Consider the following 22,743-nt stretch of genomic DNA (forward strand, 5'->3'; position numbering starts at 1 on the left):
AACGCACGCCAAGTGTACTTCGTGCACTTGGCGTGCTGTTGCCTCACTGAGGGTCGAGGTTCCCAAAATGCCATGAAAATCTTTCTTTCGATGTCCTACAGTTTCACTTTTATGCAGCCTACACGATATTTACACATTTTAAATAACTTTAAAAAAAAATTTTAAAAATCGATGTAGGTTTCACTTTCTAATCTTTCTGTGTTGCGGACAGTTTAGACAGAAACTATTGCAAAATCAACACCAGAATCTGCATCTACACAGTAATATTTCTTTCCAGCTATCAACTCTTTTTTTTTTTTTTCCTCTTGCATTGTTTCTTATCTCCTTGGAATACATTTGCAGTGTGTAAAACTGAGTCATGGGCTTCTGCCTTGTGGTAACAATAACTATAAAAAGAAGATGTGAAGGATGGGTTACAGGATATGTGATGCAGGATGCCACAAAGCAATTTTATCTGTGGTTGAGAATATCTCCCCAGCTGTTTTCATGGTCTAATCAACCTACAATTAAGCATGTTGTTAGTGCTTAAAAAGGGATTATACACATACGCAGGTGTTTAATGGGGACATTCATCAGGAAAATAATTATACTGTAACAAACGTCATACTCTAACTTAACAGCAGCTTTATCAGTAGTGCTTTACCCACATGTACATTCACGTAGCCGAGCAAATAACAAGGCTTAGTCATTATTTCACAAGAAAAACACTTCATCACAATTACAGTCTTGGGTGAGAAAAATAGAGCAATCAACAACTCTCCAGGGACCAGATGTTTGTGTCACGGTTCCTTTTGTGAGTCAACTTTGCGAGGCAGAGGCAAACAAAGCTGTTGTATTCGAGAAGAGGGGCTGGCAGAGCAAGCTGCCCGGCTGATCATGTATGGATGATGTCTCTCATACAGAGCCTTCCTCTCTTTAGGACTGGACAGATCAATAAGTCTTTGGCTGGCTACGTGGCTTTTTGCTGCTCTGGCAATGGGCCAGCACACTGAGCAGTCTCCTTTGAACTTGGGGTGGTCATTCTTTGGAGCTAGGAAGACAAAAATAACTGCGTAAACCAGCAGGCAAAACAGTGCAGGTTTAAAAAGTGAATGAAAACAAAGCAGGTGAACATTAAATGGTGAAAAAATATGCCTACTGGCAAGTAGCTCTGTGAGTGGGGATGTTTTAGAAGGAAGAGGGATTACTTTTATAAGTTTAGATTTGTGTCTGGATTCCTCCAGAACCTGCTTTTGCTTTGGCTGCGCGAGCTGGCAAATCCTTGAAGTGGCAATTGCCTTCTGTGTACCTCTGCTCAACCACAATCAAATTTGTAAATAAGACAATTAAACACAAAGAAGGACAGTGTGAGTTAGGTGTTTATCATACTGCACATATGAAACATAGATTTATAGTCATGTCATGCAACTTTAATTCAGATTTTAATATTACCACACCTGATTAGATAAAAGTTGAGTTGTTGTACAGGCAATCACATGCCCCTGGTTGATTAAGTTTACTAACTTTGATCATCCCAACTTTCCTTGGAGGAAAGTTACAAACCAATCACAAATATCTCATGAGCTTTTGTACCACATGTTCAGCATTTACTCAGGAAATAAAGTGTTACTCACAAGCACCAACAATGGACGGTCTGGCTACCAACCAACTGCAGGGGCCCAAGGTTGAGCCAGATGACACAACTGTTTGGATGGGACGGCCCTAAGAGCCCACTCACTGACCTCCCATATGGGAGAAACACTGAGGAAGGAAATAAAGATAGAGAGCTATAAAAAATTTTTAGAGTTTTCTTTCTCTGAATACATCTCCTGCTTTATATGACATGTCTATGTTTGTTGGTTTTATAGAGGTCAAAAATGCCAATAATTAGGTGAATTTTCTCTTGATTTCAGGGATAAGGCCTTTGAAGGGAAGTGTGCTGCTTCATAAAAGCCTGCACTTTACTCCCTTGCAGATGTGTACACAGACAGCTGAAAAAAATGCTGATAGCTTTGAGTACAAACTCTGATGGTAAAATTTACATCAAGCCAAGCCAACTTTATTATAAAGCACTTTAAAAACAGCAACCACTGACCAAAGTGCTGACCACAGGAATAAACAAATAGAAGAGAAAATCAAATACATATGAAATAAATAGAATTAATTACAACACAAAGTAAAATTAAACATGAGTGAAACAATAAAATAAAATAAATCAACATCTCAAACTGGATCAAAAGCCAAGCAGAAGGGGTGGGTCTTAAGAGCAGATTTAAAAATTGGACGTGAAGAAGCCTGTCTGATTTTTTTTGCCATGGCAAAAGCCTTCTCCTCCTGAGCCTCCGCTTTGTCCTCTGCACATCCAGGAGCAGTTGGCCAGCTGATCTGAGCAACCAGGAAGCAGAGTGCAAGAACAGCAGCTCAGAGTAGGGTAGGGTGGGGCAAGGCCCTTAAAATGAACTCTGAAATGGACAGGCTGCCAGTGCAATGAGAATAAAATAGGAGTAATATGCTCTCTCTTCTGTGTTTCCAGTTAAAAGCCATGTAGCAGCATTTTGGACCAGCTGAAGATAGACAGAGGATACTGGTTAACAACAAAGAAAAAATTACAACTGAGTTGTAATAACGGCATAAAGGCATGGATTGCTGCTTTAAACTGATCTTTTGACAGAATGTTTTTTTTATCTTCGCCAGTTGTCTCAACTGAAACAAGCTGGATTTCACTGCTGATCTGATCTGACCATCCAATCTAAATCATCCTAAAACCCAGGTTTGTGACAGTAGGTTTTATACACTGTGCTAGAGGGCCCATGTCAGCAGGATAAGATTCACCAGTGATACTAGAACCAAAAACAATTTGTCTTATTTTCATTAAAATTAAGAAAGTTTAGACTTATTCAAGTTTTTTAGTTCCTCAAGACACTGTTAAAATCTGTATGGAGTAGGCCTCCTTCCGTTTTAGTGGCACATAAACTTGAGTACCATCATCATAACAATGGAAAGCAATTTTGTGCTTTTTAAGAATGGAACCAAGGGCCAGCAGCTACAGAGAAAATAGCAGCGGTCTAAGTATTGAGCCTTGTGGAACCCCATGACAACAAAGCAGAGGAAGATCTGGAATCATTTAGACTAACACAAAAAATTCTTTGAGCTAGGCATGACCTGAATGCCTGCACAATACTCTAAACTAGATATCAAAATACTGTGATCCACTGTGTCAAAGGTAGTCTAAAAGGACTAGGATCCTATAGTCCCCTGAATCTTTAGCCAGATTCAGCAGGTGGGACAAGATCAGTGGGGGAACACCAGATGACCAGCACTCTCATATAGAGAAGACACACTCACAGGCTCAAACTGGTAAAAAGCAGGAGAAGAAGAAGAAGAAGAGCTGGAAAGAGAGACTGCAGGGTTTAAAGCGGGGGGGTACATGAGCCGTAGTATTATTCACTTTATCCTCAAAGAAGCTTTGAAATTTCTCACATGCCTCAGAGGACAGCACATTGGGGGCAGTCCAAGGAGCATTCAGAACAATATCAATAATATTAAATGATACATGAGGCGTATGACAGTTTGACAAAATTATATTTGACAGATGTTCTCTTTTGGCATCTTTCAAGGTTGCCTGATAATGACGCCAACAGTCCTTAAATATTTGAACAGACACCTGCACCTTTTTTGTTCAGCTTTTCGGCATTCAGGTCTGACAACGCGAGTTCCATCATTCAACCAAGGCTCGGGCTGCCTGTGTTTATTAAACCTTTAACAATACTAGGTTATTGTTATTATTCTTGGTTAATTTTTTTATTTTTATTTTTGTAAAAGGGAAGAAAAAAAAATCTTGTGTGATGAGTCGGGCTCTATGTTGGATTTGGAAGGGATCCCATGCATGTCTTCACAAGTGCTTGAATATGGGCACATATGCGCACAGGGACATGCGCGCGCGCACACACACACTCCAAAAAAAAAAAAAAAGGGGCCAATGATGTATTAAAAGACTACCAACCGACAGATACCTCAGCCTGTAACTGGTAGCATAAATTATTTTTTTTTTCCAGTTTCCTGCCTGTTCAAGCTGCATGGCCAGGGTTCTGAGGCCCTAAAAAAAAAAAGAAAAACAATACCAGGGCCCGTATCCGGGCCCAAAAAAAAAAATCCATAATTGTTAAAGGGTTAATGGAGACGCCACATCTAATACAGTCTGGCAGGTGGAATTAAACCAGGAGCTGAGCTCCTCTGTATCTGAAGACACAGACTTAGGAATGCTACAGTTCTGACTGAAAAAAGTAGAGAAGCTCACAGCAATGAATGGATTAATAACACGACAGCAAGGATTAACAAAGCTACTGGACAAAATACTGTCAAATAACACAGGCTTATGATCTGAAAACCCTGTGTCACAGATCATCACGTTTGAAACATACAAACCATACGATAAAACAAGGTCCAGTGTGTGTTAATATTCTTGTGCCGGTCCAGACACCTACTACGTGAAATTAAAAAACTAAATTAAGATTAAAAAGTCCTTAACAAGACAGCACACATGTACATTAAAATCTCCAATAATAAAGACTCAATCATATTTAGGCATGATTTCAGCCAATAATTCAGAAGTCATTTAAAAGTCATCAAGCAAATTCTTGTGGAAACAAAAAAAGAATAACACTGAGATCAGTTTCTTACCTTGTTTTACTGGTTCTCACTATGCTGTTAATAACATTAGTACAACACACCAAACTTTAATGGGCACAGCATGATAAAGTTGTGGGAAATTCTAACATTAAGAATTTAGAAAACAGATACAAGGACAAAAACATACTAAAAATGCCCCAAAAGTGGTCACACATGCATTACAAGTTCAGTATATTTATGTGATTTGAGTGTAGAACTTTTTAGTTATACACAAGTCTGACCAGCGAGGGGTCAACTCTGTTGAAAACAAAAAACAATTATGCATAGTGTCACAAAAAAGGCAGCAAATATCAGGTTTGTAAAGAGAGAAGAAAAAAGGAAAAGACTGGGACACAAACAAGTTTTAGTTGTTAATCCGCTCTTTTTTGGTGGCAGTTTATCTAGCCAGTAAACAGACTGACTGGAAAACAGAAAAGAGGCTTTTTTTCTTTAGAGAAAGACGGAGACAAACACAGAGAGGAGGGGGTGAAGAGTGTCATTCAGACTGGATATCTGAGTTGGTTGGGTTTGGGTTGAGCCAACTGCTGTATCCGAGTCACCATGGAAACACTTCAAACAACTGAGAGAACACTTTTCTCTTGAAATGATGCTGTTATTACAACAACAGTTTGATGTCTGAGACAATACATTGGTCAGTAATTCTGGTAAGAATGTAATAAGATGATTATAATATGATGGTAGTCTGTTGAAGCTGAAATGCTTGGGCTGGCTGGATGCTTAACCTTTAGTGACCTAAAGATGACTACAACCTCCTCCATGAATCGCCACCTTATCGTGGTGGAGGGGTTTGTGTGTCCCAGTGATCCCAGGAGCTATGTTGATCGGGGGCTTGTCCCCCTGGTAGGGTCTCCCATGGCAAACTGGTCCTGGGTGAGGGTCCAGACAAAGAGCGGTTCAGAAGACCCCTATGTCTGTAACAACAAGGGAACAGTTTACCCTGCCTGGGATAGGGTTACTGGGGCCCCACCCTGGAGCCAGGCCTGGGGAGGGAGCTCGAGGGAGAGCGTCTGGTGGCCGGGCACCACGGGCAACTGTGCAAACCACAGTTTGTCCATAACGAACACCATGTTCGAACATAAGGATGTCCATAAGTGCACCTGGCACCAGGACACTCTAGGTTGCAGGTTGATGATCGATTTTGTAATCGTATCATCAGATCTGCGGCCGTATGTTCTGGACACTCGAGTGAAGAGAGGAGCTGAGCTGTCAACTGATCACCACCTGGTGGTGAGTTGGATCAGATGGCAGGGGAAGATGCTGGACAGACCTGGCGCACCTAAACGTATTGTGAGGGTGCGCTAGGAATGCCTGGAAGAAGCCCCAGTCCAGGAGATCTTCAACTCCCACCTCCAGCAGAACTTCGACAGCATTCCGAGGGAGGCTGAGGATATTGAGTCCAAATGGACCATGTTCCGCACCTCCATTGTTGAGGCTGCTGCTCAGAGCTGTGGCTGCAAGGTGGTTGGTGCCTGTCATGGTGGTAACCCCCGAACCAGATGGTGGTCACCAGAGGTGAAGGGAGCCATCAAGCTGAAGAAAGAGTCCTATCAGGCTTGGTTAGCCTGTGGGACTCCGCAGGCAGCTGACAGGTATCAGCACACCAAGCAGAATGCAGCTCGGGCAGTGGCTGAAGCAAAAACTCGGGTGTGGGAGGAGTTTGTTGGAAAAAGACTTTCAGACGGCATCGAAGCGATTCTTGCAAACCGTCAGGCGACTCAGGAGGGGAAAGCAGTGCTCCACTCACACGGTTTATAGTGCGGATGGGGTGCTGCTGACTTCAACTGAGGCTATAGTCGGATGGTGGAAGGAATACTTCGAGGACCTCCTGAATCCCACTGACACGCCTTCTGTAGTGGAAGCAGAGTCTGGGGACAAGGGAGATGACTTGACCATCACTGGGGGTGAGGTCACTAAGGCAGTTAAACAACTCCTTGGTGGCAGGGCCCCTGGGGTGGACGAGATTCGCCCTGAGTTCCTGAAGGCTCTGGATGTTGTAGGGCTGTCTTGGATGACACGCCTCGGCAACATTGCGTGGAGATCTGGGGCAGTGCTATTGGATTGGCAGACCGGGGTGGTGGACCCCATCTTTAAGAAGGGAGACCAACTTTCGGGGATCACACTCCTCAGCCTCCCCGGTAAGGTCTATGCCAGGGTGCTGGAAAGGAGGTTCCGTCCGTTAGTTGAACCTTGGATTCAGGAGGAACAATGCAGTTTTCGTCATGGTCGCGGAACACTGGACCAGGTCTTTGAGTGGGCGTGGGAGTTTGCCCAACCAGTCTACATGTGCTTTGTGGACTTGGAGAAGGCATTCGACCGTGTCCCTCGGGGTATCCTTTGGGAGGTCCTGCGGGAGTATGGGGTGTCTGGCCTGTTGTTGCGGGCCATTCAATCTCTGTACAACCGCAGTGAGAGCTTGGTCCGTATAGCCGGTAATAAGTCGGATTCGTTTCCTGTGGGTGTTGGACTCCGTTAGGGCTGCCCTTTGTCACTGATTCTGTTCATAATTTTTTTTTTTTTTGCAGAGCGGCCTCTGTTTGATCAGACCACCGTGTCACTTCTCTCACAGCAGGGGGTTCCTGCCTGAGCCGTTGTTTGTATTTCGGCATGAGAAAGACAGAGGTGTGGTCAGACTTCCCAAAAGGCGGAAGAGGCTTTGCTTTGTAGCCATCTTTGAATGGAGAATAGCAGTGGTCTAGGGTCCTCTCTCCTCTGGTGGGGCAGTCGATGTGTTGAATCAATTCCGGTATCACCTTTTTCAAGTTTGCACTGTTAAAGTCCCCGGCTACGATGAGAGCCGCATCACGCTGGTTAGCCTGATAGGTGGAAATAGCCTCATGTAGCTCGGATAGTGCAGTGTTTGTGTCCGCCTGAGGTGGAATATAGACGGCGCTGAAGATGACCGAAGTTAACTCGCGGGGCAGGTAGTGGGGACGGCATTTCAGGGTTAGGAGCTCCAGGTTAGGTGAACATGATTGTTTCAGAAGGACAACATTCCTACTGTCACACCAGTTGTTATTAATCATTAGGCACACACCTCCTCCTCTTGATTTTCCAGACTCACTCGTTCTGTCCGTGCGATGAACACTGAAGAACTCCGACGGCTGTACGGCGTGGTCCGGTATGAGGGGAGTCAGCCATGTCTCCGTGAGACAGATGATGTTGCAGTCCCTTATGTCCCTCTGAAACTGTATCCTGGCCCTGAGTTCGTCCAGCTTGTTATCCAGTGACTGGACATTAGCCAACAGGATGCTCGGCAGTGGCGTTTGGTGCGCTCTGCGCCTCAGCCTCTCTCTTACGCCGGCTCTTTTCCCTCGGGGCCTTGTCCGTGACCTGGTCCGTCCTTTGTTTGAGCTGGCCCACTGGAAACGCAGTATCTCCTGAGGCCAAGTCGGGTCGGGAGAAAAAGGTGTCAGAATACAGCCAGAGTGCTGTATTCTGATATTAAAAAGAGTCTGTCTGTCATACGTGATATGACACAGAGCAGGCGGAATTATAAAGTCCAAAATTAGAGCTAAACCTAATATATACAAACAAAGCGTAGGAGCAGGTACGACGGCTGCTGACCTCACCGGCGCCATCTTGATAACTAGGTGAGAATCAGCACCTCTATGTCTGAGGCCATGGTCCTCAGCCGGAAAATGGTGGAGTGCCCTTTCAGGCTCAGGAACGAGTTCTTGCCCCAAGTGGAGTATCTCGGGGTCTTGTTCACGAGTGATGGGAGAAGGGAGCGGGAGATGGACAGACGGATCGGGGCTGCTTCTGCAGTGATGCAGACGCTGCACCGGTCTGTCGTGGTGAAGCGGGAGCTTAGTGTAAAAGCGAAGCTCTCAATTTACCAGTCGATCTATGTTCCTACCCTCACCTATGGTCACGAGCTTTGGGTAGTGACCGAAAGAATAAGATCGTGAATACAAACGGCAGAAATGAGTTTCCTTCGAAGGGTGGCTGGCCTCTCCCTTAGAGATAGGGTGAGGAGTGTGGCCATCTGGGAGGGGCTCAGAGTAGAGCCGCTGCTCCTCCACATCGAAAGGAGCCAGCTGAGGTGGCTCGGGCATCTGATTAGGATACCTCCTGGCCGCCTCTTGGGTGAGGTGTTCTGGACATGTCCCACCGGGAGGAGGCCCCGTGGTAGACCCAGGACACGCTGGGGAGAGTTTGTATCTCTCGGCTAGCCTGGGAACGCCTTGGGGTCCTCTGAGCTGGAGGAGGTGGCTGGGGAGAGGGAAGCCTGGGCTTCTCTGCTTAGGTTCCTGCCCCCGGGACCTGGCCCCGGATAAGCGGAAGAGAATGGATGGATGGATGGATGGATGGAGGTGACTATAACAATGTCTGAATAGAAGCATTAAGGTGATACTTGAGGCTCAAATATATATATATATATATATATATATATATATATATATATATATATAAAAACACACACGCCTTCAAGCTGGACTGAAATTTGCAGCTGCCCACATGGACAAGCCAAATGCATTGTTTCATGTTTCATGATCAGACGAGACAAAGATTGAGTTATATGGCCACAATGACAAGAAAAGTATGTTTAGAGCAGTAAAGGCGAGGCTTTCAAACCTAAGAACACTGTACCAGCTGGGAAGCTTGGTGGTGGCAGCATCATGTTCTGGGGCTGTTTTGATGCCAGTGGAACTGGTGCACTGAACAAAGTGGATAGGATAATGAAGGAAGAGGACTACCTACAAATTCTTCAACTTTACCTCAAATCAACAGCTTTATAGCTAAAACTTTGACACAACTGGTTCTGAAATGGGTAAAACAGGTTAACAGCTTCCAGAATGGCCTTTCCAAAGCTCCCACATCAACTCTATTGGAATTTTGTGGACTGTGCTTAAAAGGCGGGGCCAAGCCAGGAAACCAACCCATTTAAATTATTTCTGCCAAGCAGAGCGGTCAAATATCCAGCCAGATTTGCCAGAAGCTTGTTGGAGACTACCAGTAGTATCTGGTCAAGGTGCAATATTTAACCAAGTATTAGCAGGGGTGTATGCATAAATTTAAGCCTGCGTGGATAATTCTGACCCCGTGTGAGAAAACCCAAAATAAATAAAAAACTTAATACACTAAAAGATGTATCCTGTACAATCATTGCATCCTGGAAAAAGAAAAGTTAAAATAATTAAAAGCCCCAAATTACCAAGACATTCTTGTCCATGATGACCTCAGCTGCATGTTGGAGCATTAAAATTCCATTACAATTTCACATTTTAATGGACCTTCCCTTACCTGGAGTCCTTATGAAGCTAATATGAAACATTAATACCCCCCCCCAAAAAAAAAGACAATGCAGAGACAAATTGAAAACACAACCTTTATTTTCAACAAGCATTTAAAATCTTATAAAACAGCACAGTAAATAAACTACCAAAGCTTCTTTGATAATCATGTCCACAAAGCCACAAGCTTTCAGTATAATACTGTAGTTATTATTGTCTAAACTACTATTGCAGGAGCCTGTTATTGTGTGACATTACTGACACTGTATTGTCACTTTGCATTGTTCACACATTAACAGGAAGAAGAACACTCCTAGAACACTCCAGGGCAAACGGCTACAGCATGAAGTAACATTCACAGGCCTCTGAAACACACAGAGAGAAAACTCCAGAGCCTAGCGATGGTCTGGGTTAAATATGTAGTGTTTGGTTCATTATTGTAACTAACACTTAAAAATATAACAATGCTGTTTACAGTGACAGCACTCTTTCAACTGCATTTTCAATCTTCTATACCTAGTTTTAATGCTCACACAACCCTCCAATCACTTTGACCTTTGCGTCAAGTTTAAAACATGAAATTCATGTGGGGAGAAAGAAGAAAAATACCTGGATTATTGGCACAAGCTAAGGCCACCCCGACCCCACCGATAATATTCTTTAAGTCGGTGTCACATCTGACCGCAATAAAGACAAAACTCCATGCAAGAATACATAAATTCTACCACCTCAAGACTAGATTCTGTCTTTTTCTCTGTGACATGGACGTACTCAGCTACCAATCTTACTATCAGTGATTGCTGAATTTCAAGAGTCCATGGCATTAAAATAGAGGGATTTCAGTGATATACTGTTTCACAAGTTCTTTAAGCACTGAGCTCTCTTGTAAGCTGCCAGTGTAGATACAGGGATTAAAGTAAAAGATGGCACCAGACAGTCAAATCTCTTGTAAGCTGTGCAGGTAGAATGGCAGTGCTGTAGCATGTAGGAAACAGGTAGAAATAGCTAAATACTAAGAATATAGATATATTCAGTAGCACCAGGAAAATTGGGAGTCAGTGTCTGTCACGTCAGAGGGTCTGCACTGGGACAGGATACAGCAGGGACATGTGCTCAGCTCCTCTGATTGGCAGCTTGTGTGTTGTGTAGTAGGTGATGACCTCAGGGATGGTCGTGAACGGAGGGCTGTTCTCTCCAAGCACATAGCAACCGTCTGCAGACTGGGTGAACTTCATATGCATGAAGCCTTTGCAGCTCCTAATATAAAGAAAGTGCAGATGCGTTTTGGCTTGTCTGACAGGAATGTTAATTAGTATACTGACAGAGCATGAATGAATGTTCGTGTGTGCGTGTGAGTTACAAAATTTGTTAGACCTTATAATTATCAAAGCTGCTACCTGGAACAAACGTGTCAAGTTACATTTCCTACAGTAATCGAAGCGCCACACAGTTTTCTGTGATGGATGTATTTCTGCAGTCTCAGATCAACATACTTATTGTGCTATCATTGTTGCTGCACACAATCAGCCCATTCAGTTTGCTTAATTAAAAAGTTTGGAGAACAACAACAACAGCAACAGCAAAAAAACAGTGAAGGTGAGGATTACAAGGGGAACTGGCGAGTTGTCATTCATCAGCAGTCAGCACCTGTGCCTATTATTTTGTTATAGAATAGAACACCTTTATTGTCATTATACAGGATGTACAATGAGATTGGAGGACCACTCCTGTTCAGTGCCATGCAATAGAAAGTCAAACTTTCTAAAATATGACATATAAAATAGAACTTCTAAAAATATACAGAAAATGTATAAAAATATATACGTTGTAAAAAAAAAATAAAATAAGTGTATACATATAATAATGAAGATGGTGAGTATTGCACTTGGTGGATGAATATTGGATCTTACATAATATAGGAGTGATAGATATTGTTCAGTACGAATGATTAATATTGCACAGAGATGTGGGTATTGCACAGTTAGAGCAGCTGTGTGTGTGAGTTCAGGGTGGTGATTGCTCTGGCGAAGAAGCTGTTCTTGAGTCTGAATTATGAATTGGGGTCACAATATTATTATGGTGTATTTTTTTAAGTTAGCAATCTTAGTCCATCTCACTGAGAATCACTGCTGACTGTTTGTATATTTATATATAAGCCTCAGACTCTAAATGTCAAACGTTGAAAGTGAAGTCAAACATGAGAATAAAAATCCTTCACTTTTCCTTCACAAACTTAAATGGCCAGTTTCCCGTTCACGGATTAAGCATGGTCCTAGACTAAAAGGAAAAGTCAATGAAGACCACAATAGGAAAAAAATATTTAGTCCAGGATTAGACATAATCCTTGTACGGGAAACTGGGCCAAAGAGTCACTTCACACAAGAAGATGTATATAAAATACTGCCACATGTTTTGACACGTTTTGAACTCATTTTTAGGTATTCAGCCCAAATGTATTCAAGTTTATGCAATTATGCCACACATTTATTAAAAAAAAAAAAAAAAAAAAAAAAAAAAAAAAAAAAAAAAAAAAAAAAAAAATCGATACAGCATAGTATTGTGATATTTTGGGTGATGATATTGTATAATAATAATAATATTATTGCCTTAGACTAATATAGCGCTTTTCAAGGTACTCAAAGGATATACTACGAACAAGTGGGCTCATCTTATGCACCACCATCCTGAGGTAACACTAGCTGAGCACACTTACATTAAATCGGCTCAACTGAAAACCATCCAACACTCAGCTGGATAAAGTGACCTCCTAATTCAGAGCAAGCTAATGGTTCGATCACACAAGTAAAAATAGGACACCTACCTCCTTGCATTTCCAAAAAGAAACTAGTGGCTACCCAGTGATTGTATTGAATTTTTATTTTCTAACTATTTTTATGGTAGAAAATGTCCATTATTCCTGTCACACTTTGCTTTTGTGGCTTTTAGAATGATTTTTGCCCCTAAATAGCTATTAATATTAGTTAATTATAGCCATTATTTCTTTTAATTGAACGTTTTTGCCTTTTTTTAAATAGCCAATTTTTGAAGAGAAAACAGATTGAAAAAAGGTAAAAACCTAAACAAAAACCACTAATAACTTGCACTATATGGGGAAAATAAGTTTGTCCAAACTATCCGAACCACAAAAGCAAAATTTTGGGAATTAAAAAAAAAAAAAAAAACTTTTATTTTTGTTTGTTTACATGTACAGAACTAGAAAAACAGTTTAAACCTAAAAACAAGACAAAAGTGGAAATTTGTTACCTACTGTGATTGCTATCTAATTTATAAATGCAGACAGATTGCAATACGTTGCCATCAGTCTGAATGAGTCCTTTTCAATGAGCACAATGCACGGGGACTCTTTTTGCATCTTTTTTGCATCTTTCTTGCCTTGTATTTGCCATCTCTTCACCATCTAGAAATATAGGCTCATTTATTCCCACATGCTTGTGTTATAAAGGCAAACTAGAGCATTTGAATTGTGCGCTTTTATTTTGAATGCAACATCCAGTTTGTTAGAGCTTTTAACCGTGTAACCATAGGACCTCTTAAATTTCACAAATGTTCAAACACGCATCAAATCACTGATCGGCAATCAATTCATGTGTAAAAGATTGGACCTGCATTCCTTTTCTCCATTTGCAGCCGCACCTTTGGTAATATACATATATATTTTGTTACCTGATTTGATCAGTGGTTACATACATATGCTCAGTGAAAAACAAAACAAAACAAAAAGAACAATGTGTTATCCAAAGGATTTGTTTAACACATTTTAGTAAAATATGCAATGCAAACAAATTCCTGTGCTCTTCTGCTCACTGCTTCAAAATAATGCAAATGTGAGAATGGGAGCAATTCTCAGCAGGCCTATGATCTTTTCCAGGCAGCTGCTTCCATGCTGGTTATCAAACAGACTAAAAAAACAGACTAGAAAACTGAGTATAGAGGTAGGAAACAGTGACATAATTTATGTGACAGAGTGGAAACAGAGTGGAAACAGAGCAACAATACCCAAATGAGGGGGAAAAATTGGATCAGTTAAATCTGGAAAGGGCACAGTACAGTACAGTGACGTACACAAGGGAATTCCTCTTTAAGAGACATGAAGGGGATTTTTTTTTTTATACTTGGAAGCATAAAAAGGCACACGTTTACCTTAGAGAGAGAGAAAAGTCATTCCGGCATGTCTGGCTATTCCTCACCAGATAGGAGCTCTCCTTGCACAGAGTCAGTAGACTCTCCGCCTCAGCGCGGCTCAGGGCTCCATGGTACCACCTGTAGGCAAGCAGGAGGACAGCAAAACACAGACTTAAACACTTTCACATTTTCTACTTTCTTGTAAGTGATGAAAGAAGGTTTACATGGACCAAAATGCAAAATGAATATAACTGAGGTATAACAAACGCACTGAATGTGTTTTATTTCTCACATAACTAAATGGAAAATTATTTTTAAAAAAAGAAAGAAAAAAAAAAGTTTTTTGAAGTCATGACCCTTGAATTAACAGGTTAGTGTGAATGTGAATCCTTGGCAGCAGTGCATGAGCCATATGTAACTGCATTCCAGGGAGAAATGAAATAATGAAAAGAAAGCCAAACTGCCAAAAGGTCCAAAATACAATAGCTTAAACTAGTAACTAATAACTTTTTTTTTTTAAACGTAAACCTTCCTGCTTGCAGACGAGTGTGGTTGGTTGTGTTTTCCACATGTAAATGCAATCACCAATGCAAAGCTGCACATACTAAACAGCTTCCAGACATCTGGATCCAGACATTTCTGATTTCAGGTCACACACTGTGCAGATGCTCATCTTTGCATGTTTCCATTCAAAAAAAGGTGAATGGTATGATGAATGTATTAAGTAAAAATATGGTCATTTTCTTTATGACGTATGTTTTGTCCGGGATGGATAACGTTTCCTTCTACTTCAGTCTCATTTAGTCCCTGAAAACCTGTTTGTCCCTGTATAAGTTGGAACAACTGTATTAAAACAATATACTTTGTGAATATGAGGAAAAATTAACTAGGCAAAAAAAAAAAAAATCTGTTTTGTTGTGTTCTCACTCTGGTCATCTGGACATTACTATTGTCCACTGTTGTTACGTGCACATATCTATAGCTATGAGAATGTAGGCAGCCTGTATAACGTTTAGTTTGTTGTTACATAAGAGGATAGGTCTTTAGGTCTTGATAAGATCATAAGACTGAAAACAATTTACATTTTGAGGAAGTTACTTCACTTACAGGCAAAAGAAACAGAATTGCTCAGAAGCAAGATAAAAGTATAAGGTCATGTTGTGCAAGAAAACACTGCTATTAACAGGAACTGCAAAGAAAACCTTTAATGCTGACATTATTACTTAAGACTGCAGCTGTTCACTTACACTTGCTTCTCCAGCGGCAGAGATGGATCCACTCTCTCCCCCAGCAGAGGAGGTATGTCACCTACAAGACGGAGTGTAGTTGCCTCTGATGTGGTAGATGTAGCACCTGTCTTAGTAAGCCTGGACTGTTCTGTCTGAGCCCATGAGCGTTCCCTTTCTGCCCCTTCAAACTGAACTATGGACACAGAGAAAACGATAAGTTCAAGACAAATAGGCACAGAATTGTAATACCAGGAAATTCCCAATTTACCTGCCAGGGCTTTAGAGATGTTGTCCTTCTTCCACTCCCATGGCTGGTCGTATTCATCAGCTGGCCTCTCATCGTCCTGAGGCAGCCTGCTCTCCTTGTCCTCTACCAGCCCTCCCTGAATGTTCTGAGGTGGAGCAGCTCGATGATGCTGCCGAGTCCTCTCCTCATATGGATTATCATATAACTGGCTGCCATCTCCACTCCCAGACCTGTTGGCCATCATGCTGTGCTGCAGCTCTGCACAGGAAACAGAGTGTGAAAACTTTCTGGAGAATTTACAACAAGAAATAGTATTATTACTGGAGCACTGATGCAACTTTACATCTGTATGTAAAATCCATGCATCCATTTTCTTCTGTTTATCTAATTCCTATTCTCTCTCGTATCACCTCTGCAAGTTTGGGAGTAACCAAGAATTACTGAATCTCAAAATGAATTTTGAAACTTGATGTATCCAAATACCAGTTCAATTTCAACACAAGTTTTCCCAGACTTTAAATTTTCATCACATCAAATGAAAACTAAGCAGTGCCCAGGAGATGCTGCATCATACCCCCTTAATGTTTTCAGTCTTTGGCATATGTTAGTTTTCATGTACTATATGGCACCTTGTATTTAAATAACCCCAGTAAAATGTACAGCAAGCATTAATCCAAACTTCATAGGTTGTGAAAGATAACACAAATTATGAAAATGGACAGAGTTAGCATTTTCACCCTATATAAGTTACAACATTTATGTGAGATAAAGATCTTATAACAAACCTGAAATGATTCGTTGGGCCTCAAATGGCTCCATGTAACTACAGCAATCTGCTGGTGCAGATTTGGGCTCCCGGTTTATTCCAGCTCTTGGGTGTGGATGTGCATCAAAAGGATCAGCGTAATCTGCGTCAGCCTCTGACGCTGCTGGGGCAGAGGGAACCACCTTAGTGGTGGTGGTGGGGGAACACAAATAAAGGACATTACACAAATGCAATGCAATAACAAAATACATTAGGTGTACTGTTATCTGTGATTGCATTTGTAATAACAATAAGAAAACAATGCTTACAGGTTCCTCTTGAACAGTCACAGGACTCAGAGGGATTTTACAGCGACCAAACTCCTGAGAGTCTACTTTAATCAGTCTGTGTTTTGGAGATACAACTTTTACCTAAACAAAAGACATGGAGGCCAAACACATTAGATCACGAATCAAACATCACCCAAACACGCACATGTATCTTTTGGAACATGTACACATAAAAGGGTGAGGTAATTTATATTGGGACATGTGGTTTTTGAAACATAAGCTGCAATCACGCAAGGCTGCAAAAAGAGTGCGGGTCATACCTCCCCACCATTAGGCACTGAACCAAATGCAGGGAACGAGGGAATGCTCACAGTAGCATTACAGAAGCCAAAACCGCCATTCTGGTGCTCCTTATCAGAGTGTTGGTATGGGTCCTCAAAATCTAGCTCCTTCTGAGCTCTGTAGGCCCTTAAAATCTCACTCTCACTGTAATCTGGCCTCGGGGGTTGTGGAGGATCACGCCTGCTGCCAAAATTCAAGTAGTCCTTCAGCCACTTTGCCATGGATCTATGGGGATAAATTGGTAAACAGATCACATATCATACTTCAGGGATGGTTAGAGATTATTAAATTGACCATAAGATGCCAAACGCTGGCTTCAGAAATGCACAACTCTGAAACCTGGGGTTTCTTCCATGGTGTACATGACAATAAACTTCTTGAATCTTCCACTTTTGTTTTATAGTCCCTTATAAATTGACCCCAAAACAGATAACTATTGTTACTACTCAACAAGTCCAGCAAAATTAACCCACAATCTTAAACCCGCGTGGTGAGCTTGTATAAGGTTTCCTCCAAGGCTGCGCTAACACATCAATAAACAGCAAAGCAGATCTCAGCATCCACTGACAATCGCTAGTTAGCATTAGGTTGTAAATTAAGGGGGTTCAATCAATCGCTCTCTCATAACATTGGATTAAAGGTAGCCTTTCCCTCCGAACTATCTCTAAAAAAAATAAAATAAAAAAAAGCTTAACAGCTTACAAATCCCATTGTCTTTAATTCTAAAAAGTTACGGAGTAATGAGTGATGAAGAACAGTCGCTGCAGTGTAAATGTGCCCAAGCTAAGTTAGCTGGATAGCAGCTACCACCTTTTTCTGCTAACGTTACTTCTTTAGGCTCACCCTCTGTCTTTGCATTGACGGTTACCCGTTCCAGTTACGCCTTTGTGGTTACCATCCGACGTTTAGTGTTAATGCTGTCCGGCCTATAAAACATATGTACTCGCCAAATTTGCTTCGGAGCCAAGCGGGTCAGACAGCTAATGTTAGCCGGACCGGAGGAGACACTGGAGCAGACTGTCTCCGACACAACACTCAGAGGCACGGCGGACTGCATTAAAGGGGAGTGGGCACAGATTTATTTATTTATTATTTTTGTGGGTCGACATTAAAGTCACACGAATCCTGCGTAATCCACAGTTTAAGCTGCAGTGTTGTGAATAATCCCCATTCTTTCAAAAAAAAAAAAAAAAAAATCCCCTCCGTTGTCAAATAGTTTGTTTTTAATCATCTTGTTTTGCACATTTAAAAGTGTGAGATGTCTTACTGTGGTCATTAACCTGTAAAATAGTCAACATGTAGCAGATTTTTATGTGATTTGGCTCTTGTATATTTAATCCAAACCAAGTATGGGTGACAGGAAACAACAAGAAATACTACACCAAGGCAGCTCACTCTTTATGCAGTATTTAGTTTTAAGAGAATAGTATTACGTTTTGTATATATTACTTTTATTTATTTATATTTTTTGAACTTATTAAATAAGTTTGTAGTTCATTAAAAATCAGATAAGGGTAGCATGACAGCTGTTTATTTTGATTACACAAACATTATGTACAGTAGGAGTAGGGCATGGATAATAGGCATTGATTGATGAATAACTGATATGAATAACTTGAGCTTATTATACTACAGTATATTCATAACTAACTACATAGTCAGTTCTCCTCTTGACAATACTTTCTTTAAAGATATTTCTTTAAGCACATTTAAAAGTGAGATCAGAGGTCAAATGTGACAGGATATTTAAATGGAAACTATAATGTGATATTGTTCACGTGGGCAATGACAGTGAGACCTGGAGGGGCGTGATTGGGAGAAACAGCCTACCCGATCTGAACCCAAATGGTGTCTTGTTATTGGACGTCTGTGCAAACAACAGTTTGTCCATAACAAACACCATGTTCGAACATAAGGATGTCCATAAGTGCACCTGGCACCAGGACACCCTAGGTTGCAGGTCAATGATCGATTTTGTAATCGTATCACTAGATCTGCGGCCGTATGTTCTGAACACTCGGGTGAAGAGAGGAGCTGAGCTGTCAACTGATCACCACCTGGTGGTGAGTTGGATCAGGTGGCGGGCTGGACAGACCTGGTTCACCTAAACGTGTTGTGAGGGTGCGTTGGGAACACCTGGAAGAAGCCCCAGTCCACGAGATCTTCAACTCCCACCTCCGGCAGAACTTCAACAGCATTCCGAGGGAGGCTGAGGACATTGAGTCTGAATGGACCATGTTCCGCACCTCCATTGTTGAGGCTGCTGCCCAGAGCTGTGGCTGCAAGGTGGTTGGTGCCTGTTGTGGTGGTAACCCCCGAACCAGATGGTGGTCACTGGATGTGAAGGGAGCCATCAAGCTGAAGAAGGAGTCTTATCGGGCTTGGTTAGCCTGTGGGACTCTGGAGGCAGCTGAAGCAAAAACTTGGGTGTGGGAGGAGTTTGGTGAGGCTATGGAAAAAGACTTTTGGACAGCATCGAAGTGATTCTGGCAAACCGTCAGGCGACTCAGGAGGGGAAAGCGGTGTTCCACTTACAGGGTTTATAGTGCAGGTGGGGTGCTGCTGACTTCAACTGAGGCTATAGTCGAACGGTGGATACTTCAAAAACCTCCTGAATCCCACTGACACACCTTCTATAGTGGAAGCAGAGTCTGGGGACGAGGGGGATGAATTGCCCATCACTGGGGGTGAGGTCACTGAGATGGTTAAACAACTCCTTGGTGGCAGGGCCCCTGGGGTGGACAAGATTCGCCCTGAGTTCCTGAAGGCTCTGGATGCTGTAGGGCTGTCTTGGTTGACATGCTTCTGCAACATCGGGTGGAGATCTGGGGCGGTGACAAAATTGGCAGACAGGGGTGGTGGTCCCCATCTTTAAGGAGGGAGACCGGAGGGTGTGCTCCAACTTTCTGGGGATCACACTCCTCAGCCTCCCCGGTAAGGTTTATGCCAGGGTGCTGGAAAGGAGGATCAACCTATTAGTCAAACCTCAGATCCAAGAGGAACAATGCAGTTTTCATCCTGGTCGTGGAAGGCTGGACCAGCTCACCGGTCTGTTGTGATGAAGAGGGAGCTGAGTGTAAAAGCGAAGCTGTCGATTTACCGGTCGATCTACAGTGGGTATGGACAGTATTCAGACCCCTTTAAATTTTTCACTCTTTGTTTCATTGCAGCCATTTGCTAAAATCAAAAAAGTTAATTTTATTTTTCATTAATGTACACTCAGCACCCCATCTTGACAAAAAAAATAAACAGAAATGTAGAAATTTTTGCAAATTTATTAAAAAAGAAAAACTGAAGTATCACATGGTCATATTATTCAGACCCTTTGCTCAGTATTGAGTAGAAGCACCCTTTTGAGCTAGTACAGCCATGAGTCTTCTTGGGAATAATGCAACAAGTTTTTCACACCTGGATTTGGGGATCCTCTCCAGTTCCGTCAGGTTGGATGGTGAATGCTGGTGGACAGCCATTTTCAGGTCTCTCCAGAGATGTTCAATTGGGTTTAGGTCAGGGCTCTGGCTGCAATGAAACAAAGAGTGAAAAATTTAAAGGGGTCTTAATACTTTCTGTACCCACTGTACATCCCTACCCTCACCTATGGTACAAGCTATGGGTAGCAACTAAAAGAATAAGATTACAAATACAAGCGGCAGAAATGAGTTTCCTTTGAAGGGTGCCTGGCCTCTCTCTTAGAGATAGGGTGAGGAATGCGGCCATTCGGGAGGGGCTCAGAGTAGAGCTGCTTCTCCTCTACATCGAGAGGAGCCAGTTGAAGTGGCTTGGGCATCTGATTAGGATGCCTCCTGGGCACCTCTTGGATGAGGTGTTCCGGGCATGCCCCACCGGGAGGAGGCCCCGGGGTAGACCCAGGACACGCTGAAGCAATTATATCTCTTGGCTGGTCTGGGAACGCCTTGGAGTCCCTCCAGAAGAGCTGGTGGAGGTGGCTGGGGAGAGGGAAGCCTGGGCTTCTTTGCTTAGGCTGCTGCCCCTGCGACCCGGCCCCGGATAAGCGGAAGAGAATGGATGGATGGATGGATAGATAATGTGATATTTAGAATATACCAGTATCATTTCCTAAATGTTGCCAAAGCAAACAGAGGCAGTAGAATTTTAAGCATCATTTTAAAGATAAAAGACATTTTATGAAAGTTTGACCATATTTGATATTGCAGAAAAGGTCAGAGGTTCGAATCAACATGATATTTAGAATTCCCAGATATCATTCCCTATATGCCTATGTGTTTGTCAGTACAAACAATAGCAGTAAGAAACATAGTTTTAAATAGCTCTATATAGGATTATTATCACATTGACCTTTAGGTCAGAGGTCAAATGTGACATATTTTAAATCTTTATACATATTTTCTGTATGTTGACAATACACACCACACTTGTAATAATCATACTTTCTAAGTTATAAGGCTTTTTGTCAAATTTCGACATAAATCGTTAAGTTGACCATGAAGATCTTGGTGGTGTAAGCTAAATTTTAATGGATTGCTAACACAACCCCACTCTACACCCCTACAAAATTTTATTAGAATTAGTTAAAAACTTTTTGAGATGTTGTGTTTACAGACAAAATGACACACATGCAAACACTACTGAAAGCATTACCTCCTTGGCAAAGATAATCTAGATGTGAGTGTCAAACAGCATCAGGTAATGAGAATAAAACCTATAACACATCAAGCATGGACACACTGGGAATTTTATACTGTCTACCATGCACATACAGTAAAGTCAATTAATTTGTGTTACACATAGATGTTACCTCATGTGATAGAATTGTGCAGAGAAATCTCTCTCTCAAACTCCAGCAAAACTGGAAAAAAAAATCATTTTATCACACTTATTTATTTGATGTAATTTCATCCTGGCCTCAAAATTGTCTATGCAGAAAAAAATCCTGAATGTTTTGAAAATACTCAATTTAAAATGCTACATTTCACTTACATTTCAAGTAAAGAAGCATGTTTTAAAATATACTTTAAAGTTGTGGTCAGAAGTTCACATCCACTCATCATGGATACGAATGTCATGGTAATGTTGGGGCTTTTATTGATTTCTTTGATCTGTTTCCAGGGTGGAACGATTGTACAGCAAACATCTTTAATACCAGATATGTATTTTTTCTATGCATGTCCATGAAGCTCTTTCAACACCTGTGGTTATACAACACTCTTCAAATTGAAATTTCTTTGTTTGAAATGCAGCAGGTGTGGTAAAGGGTGTAATTTTATTACAAAGGTACAGTAATCATTACAGAATAAAGATGTGAAGGCACCATAATTTGGGGCTTTAAATTATTTCATTGAACTGTTCATTCCCAGGGTGGAATGACTGCACAGCAAACATCTTTAATATTAGATATGAATCTTTCCTACATATATCCATAAAGCTCTTTCAACATCTGTGGTTTTACAACACTCCTCCAATTTAGCTTTCTTTGTTTGAAATGCAGCTGGTATGGCAAAGGGTGTAATTTTACTACAAAGGTACAGTAATCATTACACAACCAAACAATAACGATGCGAAGGCAGACGAGAACACAGAAATTGGTACTGACAGTTGTGGTCGGAAGTTTACATAAACTCATCATGGACATAAATGTCACGGTAATTTGGGGGCTTTTAATGATTTCTTTGAACTGTTCCACAGCAAACATCTTTAACACGAGGTATGGATTTTCCCTACGCATGTCCATGAAGCTCTTTCAACATCCATGGTTATACAGCACTCCTCAGATTTAACTTTGTTTGAAATGCAGCTGGTGTGGCAAAGGGTGCGATTTTATTAAAAATGTACTGTTATCATAACACAACCAAACAATAATGATCCA

General features: G+C 41.7%; 1 protein-coding gene across 2 annotated transcripts; it reads right to left on the reverse strand.

Moving 5' to 3' along the window:
- Positions 1–10,003: 10,003 nt before the first annotated feature.
- On the reverse strand, positions 10,004–17,939 carry shda (Src homology 2 domain containing transforming protein D, a). 2 transcript variants are annotated; one of them, XM_030719679.1, is made up of 8 exons: positions 17,742–17,939; positions 16,928–17,123; positions 16,596–16,697; positions 16,307–16,469; positions 15,543–15,779; positions 15,293–15,467; positions 14,064–14,183; positions 10,004–11,159 (listed from the first exon to the last, which is right to left on the reverse strand). In XM_030719679.1, exons 2-8 carry the CDS (start codon positions 17,117–17,119, stop codon positions 10,973–10,975), a joined length of 1,176 nt encoding a protein of 391 aa, XP_030575539.1. In that variant the 5' UTR covers positions 17,120–17,123; positions 17,742–17,939; the 3' UTR covers positions 10,004–10,972. The 2 variants fall into 2 exon arrangements, with proteins under 2 accessions (XP_030575539.1, XP_030575538.1); XM_030719678.1 differs by having other exon boundaries at positions 16,877–17,123.
- Positions 17,940–22,743: the final 4,804 nt, after the last annotated feature.

This window comes from Archocentrus centrarchus, chromosome 22, assembly GCF_007364275.1.
Source record: "Archocentrus centrarchus isolate MPI-CPG fArcCen1 chromosome 22, fArcCen1, whole genome shotgun sequence".
Taxonomy (NCBI): Eukaryota; Metazoa; Chordata; class Actinopteri; order Cichliformes; family Cichlidae; genus Archocentrus; species Archocentrus centrarchus.